The following is a 15,792-nucleotide window of genomic DNA, read 5'->3' on the forward strand; positions in this document are numbered from 1 at the left end:
ACAAAAACCCCACACCTCTAAAAATACTGCACACTTCTCTGAGGCTCGGGCTCTTATCTCTGCGATAGGGCATCTGGGTTGGGTTTTAATTCGGTTGTAAAAAAGTGGAGGGGGCAAACTGCCAACCAAGAAAGCGAGAATTTAGCTTTAACGTTTTAAGGGAGAAGAATTCCACCTGAAGAATGATCTGTGACCATCGAAAACACCTGACCAGCAAGAACAGGGACTTCTCCAACAATAAACATGGGGAATTATATAAATAAGGAAACCTATTCCGCATCTCCCTAAAGTCCCTGCAGTGTAAATGTCTCTTTTATTGCTCTCCAGATGAGGTTTCTATCCACTGCGATTTTTTGTTTGAAATTTCTGCAAGGTGGTTTATGTCTCCCCTCCGTGCTCTGCTTTTTTGCCTTTTTTTTTTTTTTTTTTTTTTTTTTTTTCTCTCCTGTGAACTCAGGTTTTTCGGGAGGTCCCTCCACTCCCCCAGCCCATGTCCCGGCATCGGGCTGCGGGGGTCGGCAGGACCCCGGCCCCCAGCAGCTTCCCTCCATACACACACCCACCCCCCTTTGTAACACGTCCCTTTGGACACAAGACTCTTCTTGGAAACCGATTTTTCCAGCAACATCGAGGTTCAAGGGGAAGGCGAGCCGTGAAACAGATATGTTCCCTAAAACTTTATACACCCAGCTCTTTTTTTTTTTTTTTCCTCCCTCTTCGGGCAAATTTTGGAAGACCACAACAAATACCAGATGACAGAGCAAAATGAAAGTTTGGTTCTGCGTTGATTATTGTGCCCTTGCAATCTAAAGCTACTACTATTTCTACGCGTGGAGGGGTTTTTCCCTTCTTCCGCCGAGGATTTTAATTTAAAATCACAACGAAAAGAATCTCTGTCGGGCTGCCCCCAGTTTGCCGATGGGACTGGAGAGACTATTTTACTGGGTCTCGCTGGCTTAGGCACTCTTCAATTTAACAGTCCTCCAACACACTAATATTAAGAGTAATGTTAAATCGCCTCAAAGGCACTCGAATACACACGCGTACACATATAAATATCTATGGATCAGGTTTACTAAGCCGGTCATGGAATCGATTACGTGAAATCCCAATAAAGTTGGATTTGCGAGGCTGTATATTTTTCTACACACCCACGCAGACAAACACACACATCCAGAAATGTGTATCTGGACGCAGTTAGATCCGCATGCTATTTATTTGCAGACACATCTATCTATGCATCTAAACAGCTTTGCTATCAGTATATAAACAGTAGCTTAAGACCACATATACTTTTAAATGGGGTGGCGTGGGTGTTCTGGATCTATTCGCCTCAGCGCTCGCAAAATAAATAAGGAACTTCTGTAAACAGCGCAAGGCATTACAAAATTGCAGAAGGGCCTTTAATTAATAATAATTAATAATAATAATAATAATAATAATAATAATAATAATAACAACAAAAGCGCCCAGCAAGCTGCTCTAAACAAGGTTAGGTTTTGGCCAAGTAGTTGCAACTCGCGTTCGCCTGGAAAGTTTCCAAAGGCCTGAAATTGGGATTAACGATCCAACTGTTCTGGTTAAGAAAGAAGCCAGAAGAAACAATTTCTTCCGACTGTATCCTGGCGGGGAGGGCTCTCCCCACGCCCGCCCCGGGCACCGCCGGGCAGGGCTCTGCGGGCGCTGCCGGGGCCCCCATGGCACACACGCACACGGGTGGGCCTTGCACACGAGAGACGTGACCGCATCAGGGTCAGGGGGAGACGGGCTGCGGCCGCGGACACGCACCCCCACCCACGTGGCTGTGCGAATACGCGTGCCCCCCCCTCACTCCCCTGTAGGCAATTCCCCCCGCAAACACGCACAAACCGAGGCAGATTCAGCCACGCAGACACGAAGGGGAACGCGCCCACACACACATTCTTACCTCCCGGCCTTTGTTATGATCATCTCCGTCCCCACTTCGTGAAATTTCAGCCACAGCTCCCGTTCGTGCAAAAACACTTTTATCCCCTCCATGCCCTGCGAGGGAGGAAGGTACAAACCCTCAGCCCCGAGTGGGGCGGGGAGAGCCCCGCCGGGGGCAGCCGGGGGGGGCGGCGGGGCCCCGGCGGGAAGCTCGGCGGGAAAAGGCCGGGCGATGGGGGCCGCGGCATTCCCGGGATAAACCCAGCCGCTTGCGGGTTTGCAAAGCCGCGGAGAAAAAAAGGTTTCAGACCGGAGCTCGGTGATGCTGCTCAAGGGGGGGGCTGGGGCAGAACCCTGCGGGCCCTGGTGCTGCCGAGGGGGGCGGGGGAGGGATTCCCGCCCCAGCCCGCATCCTTCCCACTGCCGGGAGATGTACCCCAGTTCCCCGGCCCAGCTGCCCCAGGAACCAGCCGGAGGAGATTTGTGTGCCTCTTATGAATGATTTACACCCACCCGCTCCTCTTCTGCGGGCTGGGGCAGCGTGGGGTGTCAGCTCTGCTCCCCTCGCTGGCTCCTTTAGTTCCCCCCCCCCCCCCCCCCCAGCCCGCACCCCGCGGGGGCTGCTCACGGCCCGGCCCCAGGAACCCCGCGCCTGGCACCGCAGATGCCACCACGGGGACAATATCTCCCCCCACCGCGGGGTGGGAGGCACAGTGGACCCCCCCTAATCCAAGCACACCTTCTCCCCACTGAAAATGAAGTCGCAGCGCCCTGCCAAACTCTTCGGCGGGGGGGGGGGGGGGGGGGGGGGGGTGTTCCAAATGAATACGGTGGCCCCGAGTACCAGGGCAAGCCCGGGACCGGTACCCGTTGCCCGCACCGGGCCCCGCCGTGCCTCCTGCCCGCACCCCCGTGGGCGGCATCCACGGCGGGAGGAGGCTTCCCCCCGAGGGTTTACCTGCCAGGGGATAAGCGGGGCTCTCCGGAGGGGCTCGGCAGCCGCTAAAGGCGAGGCGATCTCGGTGGAAAAGCCCCTCTCCCCGCCTTCCCCCCCCCGCCCCGGGGCTGCCCAGAGCCGGCTGGGGCCGGGGGCCGGCTCCCGGTACCGCCCGGCCCGGGCGGGGAAGGCCCCGGCCACGGGGAAGGAGAAGCCGCGGGGTGGCCTGGCCCGCTGCCGCCTCGGCCTCCTCTCCTCGGCAGCGCCGAGGTCCGCCCGGAGCTGCGGCCGGTGGGTCTCGAGTGGGAGCCCACGCGTGGCCCGGCAATACGCAGCGCCCGGGGTGGGGGGCGAGGACTGATGGAGGGGGCATGAGGGGCACCCCAGGGCACGCCTGGCCCCGGGGTCGCTATGGGGGTGCCCACGCGTGACACCCCGTGCCTGCCCCCGGGGTCCGTCGCGCAGGTGCGGGCAGAGCTGTGTGCACACCACTGCGGCTGGATCTGCGTGTGCGTGGGTGCGCCCGGGTGTGCGAGGGGGGGCACATAGATATATTTATGCCTACACGAACACGCACGGGCATTCTTAGGTCCTTACATACACGCACACGTAGCTGGCTGGGTGTGTGTTCACGTGTGCGTTTGTACGCTCACGCGTGGGCTCCTGTGGGTCTGCGTCTGCCGCTGCAAGAGCTGCTGCCTCTCTCCCGTGTTTTGGGTGCTTTTCCGTGCGTCCCCCTCCACGCACCCCAACATTCACGCATGCACCTCCCTGCAGGTTTAGCACTCGAACAAGAACCCAAATAACACTGAAGCGGGATGAGGCCCACAATCAGGTGAGACTTTTCACTCCCGTGGGGCCTAAAACGACTCAGCACTGCCCAGAGCTGCAGCAGCCACCCAGCTGAGCTGATATTTGGGGGGAAAAAGGCAGAGAAAAGGGAAAAATAATGAGCGAGGAGGAGAGAGAGAGGAGCATGTGTCCTTACCTGCTGCGTGAAGGCTGCCTGGGGCGAGGTGGGGGACTTGCTGGTGGCCCCCAGCTGAGTGTCCTGCTTGGCTTCAGCCTGGAGCTCTTTGGCCTCCGAGTCAGCCGGCGTGGTCGGGAGCCCAAAGCCTTCCTCGCTATCCGCCATGTTATGAGCTTCCTTCGCTGAATCCCCCACTGCAGGCACACATCGGGGAGAGAGCAGAGATAAGAGACGCATAAGTCAATGCTGACGTTTAATAAAATATATATATATCCATACATATGTAATGGGGAGTGAGCCTTAGCGCTAGACAGGGCTGCCCGACAAACCCCCGCTGCCCGCAACTCACTTTCAGCCGCCCGGGGAGGGAGCAAGGCCCTTTAACTTTGGGAGAGGGAGAAATAAAGACTTTTATTTATTATCACAGCCCGCAAGGGATGATAGGATTTGGGGGGGGGGAGGGGGGGGAGGGAGGGGAAGGGGGAGGCGGTATTATTAAATGCATCTTTTGGAAAAGGTAAACAGCGTATTTTGGGTCTCTCTGGCAGGACACAGGGAGCAAGGCACCAGGGGGCCATGGCCCGGCCAGCTCATCACACAAGTGACTCTAGAGGTCGGAGGTCCGAGGTGGGGAGGTGGGGGCAGAGCCTCCCCTGAGCCCTGAACACCTCCAATTCCCCCCAGCTCACTGCGCTCGAGGGGGCTGAAAGTCCCCACTTTCTTCCCAGGGAAGGGGGAGCTTTCACCCCGGTCCAGCGTCTACCAGGCAAAAGCCACCGACACGCCAGACCCCTTATACAACCCCATTTTCATGGAAAATTCAACCTTCGCACCCCTACGGAAAAAAAAAAAAAAAAAAAAAAATAGAGCTTTTTCTCGCCCCACCCCGGACAGCTGCAAGTAAAGTAAAGGATGGACAAGATAATGAAAATATAAAAGTGCAAATAAATCAATAGGTCGAGACACTGTGCAAGGTAACATGCACTCGGGCTGGTGAACAGGGGTGGAACTGGGGCTGAAGTGAACTAAGCCAAAACATTTAGAGTAAAACTGCACCAGGAGAGAAAACGAGGTTAAAAAATACACGGTTTACATCTGATGCGAGTAACCACACTAAGTTTTAAAAGCAGTATTTTGACGCAGCTTTAAAGGCTCTATCAGGAATAGTAAAAGTTTCAAAGCAGCACCAAAAAAAAAAAAAAAAAAAAAAAAAGATAAAAGCAATTGAATTATCTGTTAGATTTTTGTTCTTAAGAAGTTTAGAGTTTTGGTAGCTTTAGAAAAAATATCTCTTGCATGTTTCAAAGGAGGGGATTCAATTTTGAAAGGCCAACCATATGGAGGCAATATTGGTTGTAAGTTCATGAGAATGTTTTGAAATGAGTTCTTCTCCTTGCAACAATATTTTAAAGCCGTTTAAAAAAAAAAAATTTAAAAAGCAATTCTTCTTTAAATGCAGAGGAAAATTGGGAGCAAAAAGGAGGGGGCAGAAAATTATCTTCCCTGCTAGAGGCGGGTAATATATACATGTACGTATATATAATTTAAAAAGACAAAAAGCGAAGGGACTCCAGGTCGGCAGCTCTGGAGCTGAAGATCATGTACAGAAACGGCCCGTGCCCCCCCCCTCCCTCCCCTCTTTTCCCACCGCACACCAGCCAGGCGCCTGGCAGTAACTGAGTGAAACCGCTACGAGCGCGGAAAGTGCTCGGAGGGGAGCGGAGCCGCGGGGCGCTGCGGGAGCCGCTGCCCCGGACCCGGGCCCAGGCCCGGGCCCAGCCCGCGGGGGCAGAGCCGCAGCTCCAGGGACCATTTAAGGCTTTTCTCTTCCCCTCCTCCTCTTCTTTTTTTTTTTTTTTTTTTTTTTTCTTCCCCTGGACTGTTGTGGTGGTGTTTTGTTTTGGGTTTGGTTTTTTTTCTTGCTGCAGCTTGGGAAGTGCCGGTTATCCATTTTTTAATCGATTTCCCTCCAGTTTGGAGCTATTATTCCCCTTGAGTTGGCAAAGTTAGGGGGGAGGACAGGAGGACGGGAGGGGAGGGAATAAAATAGATCATGTTTATTAAAACAAAGAGGAACACAGCTATGGCAGCGCAGGGCAGCCCGGCTCCAGCGAGCTTCCCCGATGCTCTCCGCGCGGAGACATAATTAAGCAGATATAAAAATAATAATCACTTTTTTTAAAAAGGGGGGTGACGGCAAAAAATAACCCGACAGCTAAGAGGAATTGGCCATCCATGGCTTCTAATTTTTTTTTTTTTTTCCCCTTTAAAGAGCTTCTGAGAAGAAATGGAGCTTGACAGAACCAGGCCGCGGTGGCTGTATGAAAAATGCATCTTGCGTTGCTAAAGTAGCACCAAGTGGTTTTGAGGGAGAGAAAAAAAAAAAAAAAAAAAAAAAAGGGAGGGGGGAGAAAAAAAATAAATACCCACCCTCTGCTTTTGTTCCGGCTTCACCCCGGCCCCCCCAGTCCCTCACACCGCCGCGGGAGCCCTGGGGAGAGCAGCCACCCCCCTCCTTCCCCTGCACCCCACGTCTCCCGAGGCCTCGCAGCTCCTCGGCAAAGACAATTTGTGTCTAACAATGCCCCCAGCCAGCCACTTTCGCTCTCCCTCGGTCACACACACGCACACAGAGATTACAGACACCGACGGACATACATGGCAATGGAAGAGCTGTTACCTTGCTTGTTGAATTCCATGCAATCAATGCATCTCCATATATATAATGTATGTGTATATTTTCCCCCTTTGCAATGGAAATTACAATGGGATCAGGCTTCTCGTGTGCATATTTCCTTTTATTTATTTATTTGCGGATCAGCATGTGAAAACCCAGCCTGGAAGAAAAAAATCTATCCAATGCAAGCCTGCTTGCCTGCTTCTCTCTCTCTCTCTCTCTCCTGCTCTCTCCAAACACTTCCAGGTTGTCAGACGCACTAGAAAGGATCCTGAGACCAAGATAAAGCCCCCCGCCCCCACCCCTTTCTCAGTCTGATCTGGAAGATACTGTTTTCCCCACCCCACTCTTTCTGCTCCCCACCTAAAAATAAAATCAAAAAATTGTAATAGTAATAAAATGAAGACGGAGAGGACGAAAGAGAGGAAAAAGAAAACGGCACACCCTTGGAAAAAAAAAAAAAAAAAAAAAAAAAAGAGAGAGGAAAAAAAATGAAAAAAGTTTCGAGCGAGCTGGCAGCCGCCGCTCCTCCGGGCAGGTTCGCGGCGCTGCCGCCGTGGCTGCGCGGAGCCGGGCGCGGAGCGCGGAGCGGAGCGCGGAGGTGACGTGGGCTCGTCCAGCTCCGTTCACCAAGTGCCGGGACCCACTGCCCAACCAGCTGGGATCCTGCTCCGGAGAGACTCACTCTCACACAGCCCTCCCTCCCGCCCCCTCCCCCCCCCCCCCCCCCAAATCTCCTTTTCCAGCCTATTTTTCTGGCCGGCAAACAAGAACAAGGCACAAAGACAATCATCAAACTCCCCAGCAACCCTCCCCCTCTCCCTTACCTCCTTCCCCGCTCCCTCCCTCCTCCATCCATCTCTCCCAACCAAAGAGAAAATTCAGCGCCTGGGAATATCCCCCCCTCCCCTCCCTCACCCCTTTAAATAAATCGCTGGCTCCGCTAAACTCGCACCACCCTCGGCCCCCCCTGCCCTCAAAGCCAGCCTAGAGGTGTGGATTTGAACCCAGCTCTATATTTACTAGTGGTCACAGAGGCCTTTTATTTGGGGGGGGGGGGGAGGATCCCCCCCAAGTGGACTCTCTTAATGGGTATAACCTGGGAAAAAAAGGAATTAATCTCGGCGATAGGACTGAAACCCAGCGAAGGTTGACCCCGGGGTGTGTGGGGGGGGTTGCGGCCCTTGTCCCCGCTCCTGGAGGCACCCAGGATCCTTCCCCTGCCCTTCCCCATCCTCTTCCTCACCCCTCGCAGCGCTGCCCGGCCGGCGGCTCGGCTCCCCACGGCCCCGCCGCCACGGCCGAGGGCCGCAGCCCCCCGGAGCTCTTTGCCGTGCTCAAATAATCAAACCGTCAGCGAGGAGCGGGGATGTGGGTTTATCTGCATCTTCCTTCGCTCCCCTTTTTTAATGTATTATTTGGAGGGTAAAGTTGAATAGGTCAGCGCAGGGTAAACAGCCTCCCTGTCGCATTCTGCAGGCTGAAGAGAACCAGATTGGCGAGGCGGATTTTTGATAAGACTCGGAATAAATGGCATGGTTTAGATCTGCTCTGCCCACCCTCCTCCTGCCCCCACCCTCTCCTCGGTGTCGTCCCCCCTGTCCTTCCCACCACCATCACCACCACCACCACCGCCAAAATCCTTCACTCTTTTCTGCCTTTCGGTCATTTCTTTTGCGTTTCGCGGAAGTTTTCAGCAAATCCACCCTTGCTCCCAGCTCTCGCAGGGCGCGATAACACCGGAGCCCTCTGAAAGTTTGAGGTGAGGAAGAGAAAAGTCTGGGGGTGAGCGGCTATTGGGGAGGGGGGTGCCTGTGTGGGTGTAGTTTGGCATCTCCCGAACCCTTTCCATGTGCACGCCAGTTCAAAGAGCTACTTGAGAAGAAACAGCCAACAGTAAACGGTTGCAAATAAGAATAATAAAATAACTGCACTTGTAGCCGCAGAGAATGAGCCAGAGAACGCTACTTAAACAAACAGAACAAAGCTTGTCCCATATTTCATTATTTTTAGAGGGGAAAGGAGCCGTGGAGCCCTTCCAAACACAAATAAACGAGCGAGCAAACCGGGCGGCGGCAGGAGCGGCCCCGGCTCCGGCCTTGGGGCGAGCGGGCAGCACCCGCAAAGCCCTTCCCATCGCATGGGCGCTGCTCGGAAAGGTGCAAACCGAGGGGAGGAAAAAAAAAAAAAAAAAAAAGCAAGCGATCAGCGTGGTGCTGGTGCCGGGAGCTGCGGGCAAGCCGGGGAAAGACGGGCGAGCGCGGCCGCGGGGGCTGTAGCCGCCCCGCCCCGCGCCTGTGCTGGGAGCATCTCCCGAGGCATTCAGCTCGCCCGAAAGAAGCGGGTTTTCTCTTCAAGAAAAAAAAAAAAAAAAAAAAGAAATGAAAGCAGCGAGGAGAAAGGTTTCTCGGAGCTGCTAGCGAGAGAAAACACGAGCTTCCCTCCCCTAGCCGGAAAGAAAGGCAAAAGTGAAAATCTCTGAAGTTTGTAAGAGCAAACCCGAGCACGGCCGCTGCCTGGGAAAGCACTCACCTCTCCAATGCCAAACTAGCTCTCAAACACCTTGAAGACAAGTTGAAAACGATGCAAATAAATCGAATTTATTTCCGTCTGCAGGTTGGGGGGGGGTGGGGGGGTGAAGAAGGAGGAAAAAAAAAAAATCAGCTGGGAAAGGGATGGCAAGTCCAGGCTCTCTAGGACTGTAATGTCAAGGCGAAGGAGCCTTCCAGCTAGAAGCCGATTTGTGGTCTCAGACAAATTAAATATTACTGTTTATTACCAGCCATACTCCAATAAAATAAAGAGAGTTCAAGGCGATAGCTGCTATCTCACGAGCTTTGCTCCTATAGGACACGGAGACGTCACCAACCACGCAACTGGCCTATTCTGTCATGGTTGACTGCAACAGTAATGGAAGGTTAATTTGTATTATTCTCCTCTTTTTAAAGCTCTATCAGTGAGATTCCTGCTTTTTTTTCTTCCCAAAGAAATCCATTCGGTGCAATGCAAAATACAGCGAGGCTCTGTGTGTGCAGCCTTTCTATATAGATTCATGTGTGTATATATACACATAAATATATATATTCACACTCCGAGACACACAACGCATATGTATATATGCGGGTGCGAGGGGCTATATATTATATATGAGTGTGTATCACCCAAACAGGCACGGAGTCACTGGGAACTCCAGGAAAACCCGCTCTTGCAATGGAAAGGGGGAAACTAGTAGCAAAGCTCCCGCTTCACCAGGAGCAGCCCAGTTAATCCAACGGTATTGGCTTTATTCAGCTTGCTTTTTTTTTTTTTTTTTTTGTTTTTTAAATAATGCTATTAGAACAAGCAGGAAACTTGTCAAATGAATGCTCAGGCGCCTCTGGAAGCAGGCACTCTGGGCTATACATAGTAAATGATAACCTGATTATTTGCACAGATTCAAGTGTGCTTCGGGAACCAATTATTTGCTCTGATTAAAAAAAAAAAAAAAAGTAGTAAATCGAGGCGATTATTTGCCAAATGAGATTGACAAGGGGAAAAAGAAAAAAAAAAAACAAACAACAACAAAAAAAAAACAAACACCCAAAACCCCAAAAATCCCTCCAAGTGCAGCCAGTGGCTGCAGAGGAGTCGCCGGCACTTCCCCGCTCCTCAGCTCTCCCTCAACCTGGAGGGATTTTGGGATGCACTCGCGGCCGCTGCAGAAAAATTTCACCAAAAAAAAAAAAAAAAGCGGGGGGGGGATGCTAAAACGTTTTTTCCTCCAACAGAAAAAGAGAGGAGGAGGAGGAAGAAGAGGAGGAGAAATAGGGAGAAAGAAAATAAAGAGCAACACCTAAGGAAGAGCGAGAAGTTCCCGCAGGAGCTGGACGCTGCAGAGGGTGAGTGTCCCAGGCAGGGACCCCCGGCCCTGCGCCGGCCGAGGGGGCTGCCCGCAGCCTTCCCCACCCGGCCGCCAAAGCCCTGCCTGGGTTTACCCGGTTTCCCCTAGCTGAGCTCTCCCCACCACTCCCCAGCTCTGCAGACACCCAGGGGAAGCCAGGCCCGCAGCAAAAAGCACCAACAATGAGGGGGGGGGGGGGGAGAGGCTGGGAAGGAAAAGCCCCCCTCGCCACCGCCACCCCTTGCCTCGATTTGCCCCAGTGCACCGCTGGATCCGGCCGCGCTCCTCACCTCGGGATCCCCTCAAATAACCGGCATGGGGGGAAAAACTCCACGGAGGAAGATTGTCCTGCGGGGATCCAGGCTGGCACTGACTGCCCAGAGGTGCTGGCGCTGCCGGAGCAGGATGGGACCTTCCTGCCGAAGCCTTACCCCAGAGCAGAAATAAAAGCCTCTCCTCGCACCCGATCCGCCCACCCCCCCAGTGCCCCCTGAGGTCCGCCCGAGGCGGCTGCAGCCGGGGGACGGGGAACCGCTTTCCCCCGCCGGCCCCGCTCCGGATCCGGCCCCCGAGCCGAGCCCCGAGCCGCGGGGTCCCGCTGCGGCTGGGCCCCAGCCACCCCCGGCGCGGGGGGGCGAGCAGCCGGGACACGTATGTACGCAGCCGTGTGTGCATGTGTATATGGTATAGGTGGGCATGCATGTATGAGTCCGAACACACGCACACAGTTTGCAAACACGCGCACGATGCCTTCTCCTTCCGCAAGTGTTTAAGCAAGTTTCAGATCTTTAAACTGAACGCGCAGCGTGAGCGCAGAGACAGTACAGATGCGCGTCACTAGACGCATCTGATTGTACACGCACATCGCAAAATCGTGGGTGCGTGGATCTGCGGGGAGCGTTGTGCACACTCGCACAACAGCGTCCGCGCAAGTGCAAAGCCGCCCGTGCCCCTTCCCTCGTCCCTGCGCCTGAATATTTACATTTCACCCATGGGTTACGCGCAGGGCTTGGGTGCGCGCAAGCAGCAGCCTGCCCCCACCCTCGGCGCAGCTCAGGGCGCAATTCTGCCCACACCCGAAACCCCGCGCGTGGAGAAAGGTGTGCACACCGCCTATACGTCGTACTCCATAGACATAGATCTGTGTGCGTATATATATATATATATAAAAAAAAACCTCCCGCATGCATAGAAACACTGGAGCGTCCATCAGCAGCCACGGACCCAAACACCCACACCGTGGGCACTTACCTACGCGGGTGTGGGGGTGCGTGGCTGGGCGGGGGGGTCCCCCGAGCCCTCTGCAGCCCCCCTCCCCCTTCCCCGGGCTCGATCCCTGTTGCTCAGCTCCTTGCGGCAGTCGGGAGCGCAGGATCAGGCCCACACAGACCGGGCCCCACCGCCCTGCCCGGGGGCCTCAGGCCGCGGGGAGCCCCCGTTTCTGGGGACCGCATGGCCAGAGGCCTGCGCAGCCCCTCTGCCCTCTTGGAGGGTGTCACTCGCCTCCGAGGTTTCTTCCTTTCGGATTTTACCCTGGAGAGGTGGAGGGAGGGGGGGGGGGGGGTGGCCGGGGTGCTGGCTTGCAGTGGGGTCGAGGTGTCAGCAGTAAGAAATAGTGCCGAGCATGAACTCACTCCCCCCCCCGCACACCCTTTAAAATCACTTCTTGGGGCGGCTTAACCAACTTGCAAAGTCTTTTGCTCTGCGCCCGCAGCCTGCGGCTCCTCGCAGACACCCTGCCCGGGGACGGCGCAGCGCGCCGCTGGCCGCCCCCACCTTGTAAAACATACATAATTCGGCTTTTTGGGCTTTCTAACTCCCCCTGTCCCCCCCGATTTAAATAATTTTTAGGTAGTTTACTTCCTCTCTTCGACCAGTTCTCTGTTCTTTTATTTCTAACTCCCCTTTGTTGGCTGCATCCCCGCTTTGGCGAAATACGCACCTGGGAGAAAACAAGTATTTAAAATAATCATCCTCTCTGGAAACATTTTGGTCCGTTCACTCGTTTTTTGGGTTTTTTTTGTTGGGTTTGTTTGTTGGGTTTTTTTCTGAATTACCGGAGCAGTGACTGACTGCATTGATTTAAGGGTTTATCAGCAAGATGTTTGTGTCAAAGTAACGCCAATACGGTTCTCCTCATGTCAGTATTTCCATTACAAAACTCTGCATTTAGTGGTCTAGAGTTTGTATGCTTAGACGAGCCTTCAGGGCTCGATACCTGGGTCGAGCTTCCTATTTTATTTTTTTGTAATTACAGGTGAACAGCAATTTTCTTTTAAAGTTTGTGGTTTCGGGTCCTTTATTCCTGCCCTTCTGGCTATTAAAAAAAAAAAAAAAAAAAAAAGCTTACAATTAAAAACTGTTCTCCCCTCCCTTCAGCCTATTAATTTCCCAGGCGAACTTCAGGCTTTAAAACAGTGACGAAGATGAAAAATAAGCAGCCGGCCAGGGGCAGGGCTGCAGAGCCCCGCGTGTATTGGGCACAACATTGTCCTTCGGAGACTCCCACGCGTGCCTGTGGTCTAGAGGTCCCTTTTTCTCCCAGTTGACAAGAGGGAGGGAGGACAGGGTCCCAAAGTCAAGCTAGAAGCATCCCTGTAACAAAACGAATCTATTCTCTGACTCCAAAACGCATCTCCCCGGGAATTAACTGCAGCGCGGGGGAGCCGGGGCTGGGCCCCTTCCCCAAATTTTCCTGTGGGCACAAGGGAAAAGGGGAATTAGGGTGCGTTTCTCTCTTTCCCCCCTCGCAGGGAGCCAGCCCGGGTGATTTTTTTTTTGGCACAGGGTGTCCATCGAATCCCCCTCCCCGCCCCGATCAGGGACTGATGCTCCCGATGGAGAGGGACGCGTTATCGATGCCAGAATGGAAAGGCTAATCTGCTCTTGCCAAACAGGCTGTCCGTCAGGGCGTTATCTCGGACCGAAGAAGAAAATAAAAGCAGATAAGGCCTTCGCTCTAGCTGTGGGGAGAAAGCTAATGGGGGCGAGAGGGGGAAAGGCTTCGCGCCCCGCGCCTTTCCCTGAAAGTGATCTTGCAATGACCTTGAGGGGGTTGCGGGGGGGCGGGATGGGTCGGGGGACTGGGGAGAGGAGCCCGAAGCGAAAGGCTTTGAATCAGTCGCCGAAAAAAAGGCCGCGCAAGGGACACCTGTAATTCTCCTTCGCGCCCACCCCGCCGGCGGCAGGACTGGCCCCGGCGAGACAAGCCCTTAGCGGGGAGGGGGCAGCCCGGGGCACCCACGCAGCTCCCTCAGCCCGGCAAACTTTCTTTCCAACTCATTTTTCTTCCTCTCTTTCGTCCTTTCCAATCCACCTCGCCTTCTTTCTTCTTTTTTTCCCTGCGTTTCTCCCCCCTTTTCTCGCCCCCTGCCCTAAATAACGCAGAGCCAAAGCGCAGCCGAGCCCGGTCGATCTGTTATGACCATCTTTTCCTTTATATTCACAGGATATCCGCAAATTTCGGGACCTGGAGACGCTCCCATGGAGGCGGGGGGGAGGCTGCTGCCCCCTCAGCCCCTCTTTGCGGGCGGGAACCGCGTTAACCCGCGTCCGTGCGGGTGTCACGGGCATCCTAAAACCCATCCTTTATCCGCGTGGGGAAAACAGAGATTATGTGAATCACCTAAACAGATCCTGAGCCTTTTGTTGTTGTTTTCAGCAAATATTAAGTGCGAAAATACTATCCACGTGAGGAAAATAAAAAAAAAAAAAAAAAAGAAAGCAGCACTTTCCTCCTTATAGGCACTTGTCCCTTGCGCCAGGGCTGGATGAGGCCGCAAGCTGTAAATCTTTGGGCCCTGCGTGCTAACCCCGGGTGCGCTCCGCGGCCGCATATGGCTCCGCGGCAACCAACGCAGAATAGAAATCGGTTTCCTAGGGGCAGAGACCCACAAGTGTGCGGGGAAGTACCAGCGAAGGTTGTGGGCAGTGGGCCTCGGCTGTATCCTGCTGCCCGCAGGGCAGGGGCTCCAGTTCTGAGGGCTGCAGGTAGCTTTCCTGGAGTATTTTTCAACACAGACAGAGGTGGGGAATGGGGCTGAGTATTTGGGTGCGAACAGATGCTGACATTGGCACTCGGCTTGGTGAATCCCGTTTTCTATAAGTCCTTGTGCGCCTCCATCTATATACATCTCCATAGATTCATACCTGTTCTACGTGTATTAAGCGTTCATGCCAGATATGGGCTTGTCTGTTTGGTTGTGGAGACAGAAACCCCTGCTTTTGAGAAAATATTAGGCCCTCATTTCATAGTCATAACTGACTAGTTATTTTTGGGGGGGGACAGATATGCCTGTTTACCTGCTCTGGTGCGCGTCTGCCGGCTGCCAGCACAGGGGCTGTGGGGTTAGCGCCTTTGCGAGCACATTTTGGGTACTGTACGCTTGGAAATCGTTCGTTTCCAACGAATAATCCTTTTTAGGGGAAAGGAAAGCTCAAATCTCCGCGGTACCCGCGGAGCCGAGCCCGGTTCCCACCCCCACCCCCCCACCTCCGGCTGCCGGGCGCAGGAACCGCCGGCCTCCCCGCTCCGGGGGCCGGAGTAGTCGCCGTTCAAGACAATGCCTATTTTCTGTCATTAATAACTCGTTTCTTCTCTTTTCTTTTTTTTCTTTTTTTTTTTTTAAAAAAAAAAAAAAAAAGGATCTCGTTTGGATCCAAGATTGTTTTTTATGATTCAGTTGGACAAGACGGAACACATGTTAGTTTAAGCAGGTTCATGAAATAGCTGTAAATCAAATAAAGTTTACGAGTTTAGCAGGAAATACTGAAAAGATGAAGAAAAAAAAAATCCGCCGCAGCAGAGACCAGCAGGCTAAAATAGTTGGTGGAGTTTTGTCCTGCTCTGTGTTTCTCTCTGTTCTCTTGTGCATCTTGCCGATTAAAGGCCTCGAGACCCCGTGTTGGCGCCAAGTGGCATGTTATTAATCAGTTATCCCTAGGTTCAGTCCACATAAGAGAGAAATTTAATCACCAGAAACCAGACCCGACATAAAAGAGAAATCTAAAATCAATTCCCGCCCGTCCCCCCCCCCCCCCCCCACTTCCCCACCTCCGAAGCGATCAGAGCAAGCAGCAGTAATCAAGAACTCGCTCCCTCTCCCTCTTAATTGCGGCGGGAGAACAGCAAACTTCTCCGAGCTCTACCCAGAAGAGCATTTGGAAAGGAAAAAAAATAAAATAAAAAAAAAAAAGGAAAAGAAAAAAAAAAAAAAAACAACCCAAGAAGGACCCGCCACCACAATGCTACAAGTTTGTCCTTGATCTCGCTATAAAAACGTGATGGGGGAGAAATATCCCAGGTGGAGCTTTTTATAATGTAAAGGGGGGGGGATTACGTTTATCGCTGTTAAAATGGTCTTTGAAGGCTCCCAGGGCAAGGGCTCGTTGGGGAGACGTGTCGTGTGTCCCCAGCTACC

General features: G+C 53.4%; 1 protein-coding gene and 1 long non-coding RNA gene across 9 annotated transcripts in view; one reads left to right on the forward strand and one right to left on the reverse strand.

Moving 5' to 3' along the window:
- Positions 1-15,792, reverse strand: part of TBX5 (T-box transcription factor 5) — an 84,927-nt gene that overhangs the window by 33,657 nt on the left and 35,478 nt on the right. For 2 of the 8 annotated variants that reach the window (XM_074920995.1, XM_074920996.1), the window contains exons 2-3: positions 3,834-4,009; positions 1,928-2,022 (exon numbers count right to left, since the gene is read on the reverse strand). In XM_074920995.1, the coding sequence (XP_074777096.1) occupies positions 1,928-2,022; positions 3,834-3,980 (242 nt within the window). In that variant the 5' untranslated portion in view covers positions 3,981-4,009. Of the gene's footprint in view, positions 1-1,927; positions 2,023-3,833; positions 4,010-4,164; positions 4,182-6,495; positions 7,134-9,024; positions 9,090-10,662; positions 11,019-11,623; positions 11,860-15,792 lie in introns of those variants that run through there. The other 6 variants (XM_074920997.1, XM_074920993.1, XM_074920994.1 and 3 more) reach the window with 6 other exon arrangements.
- On the forward strand, positions 8,083-14,953 carry LOC141967322 (uncharacterized). The gene is made up of 3 exons (XR_012634683.1): positions 8,083-8,254; positions 10,260-10,370; positions 13,821-14,953. It is a non-coding gene; the product is annotated as an uncharacterized LOC141967322 (long non-coding RNA).

Source organism: Athene noctua, chromosome 17 (assembly GCF_965140245.1).
Source record: "Athene noctua chromosome 17, bAthNoc1.hap1.1, whole genome shotgun sequence".
Taxonomy (NCBI): Eukaryota; Metazoa; Chordata; class Aves; order Strigiformes; family Strigidae; genus Athene; species Athene noctua.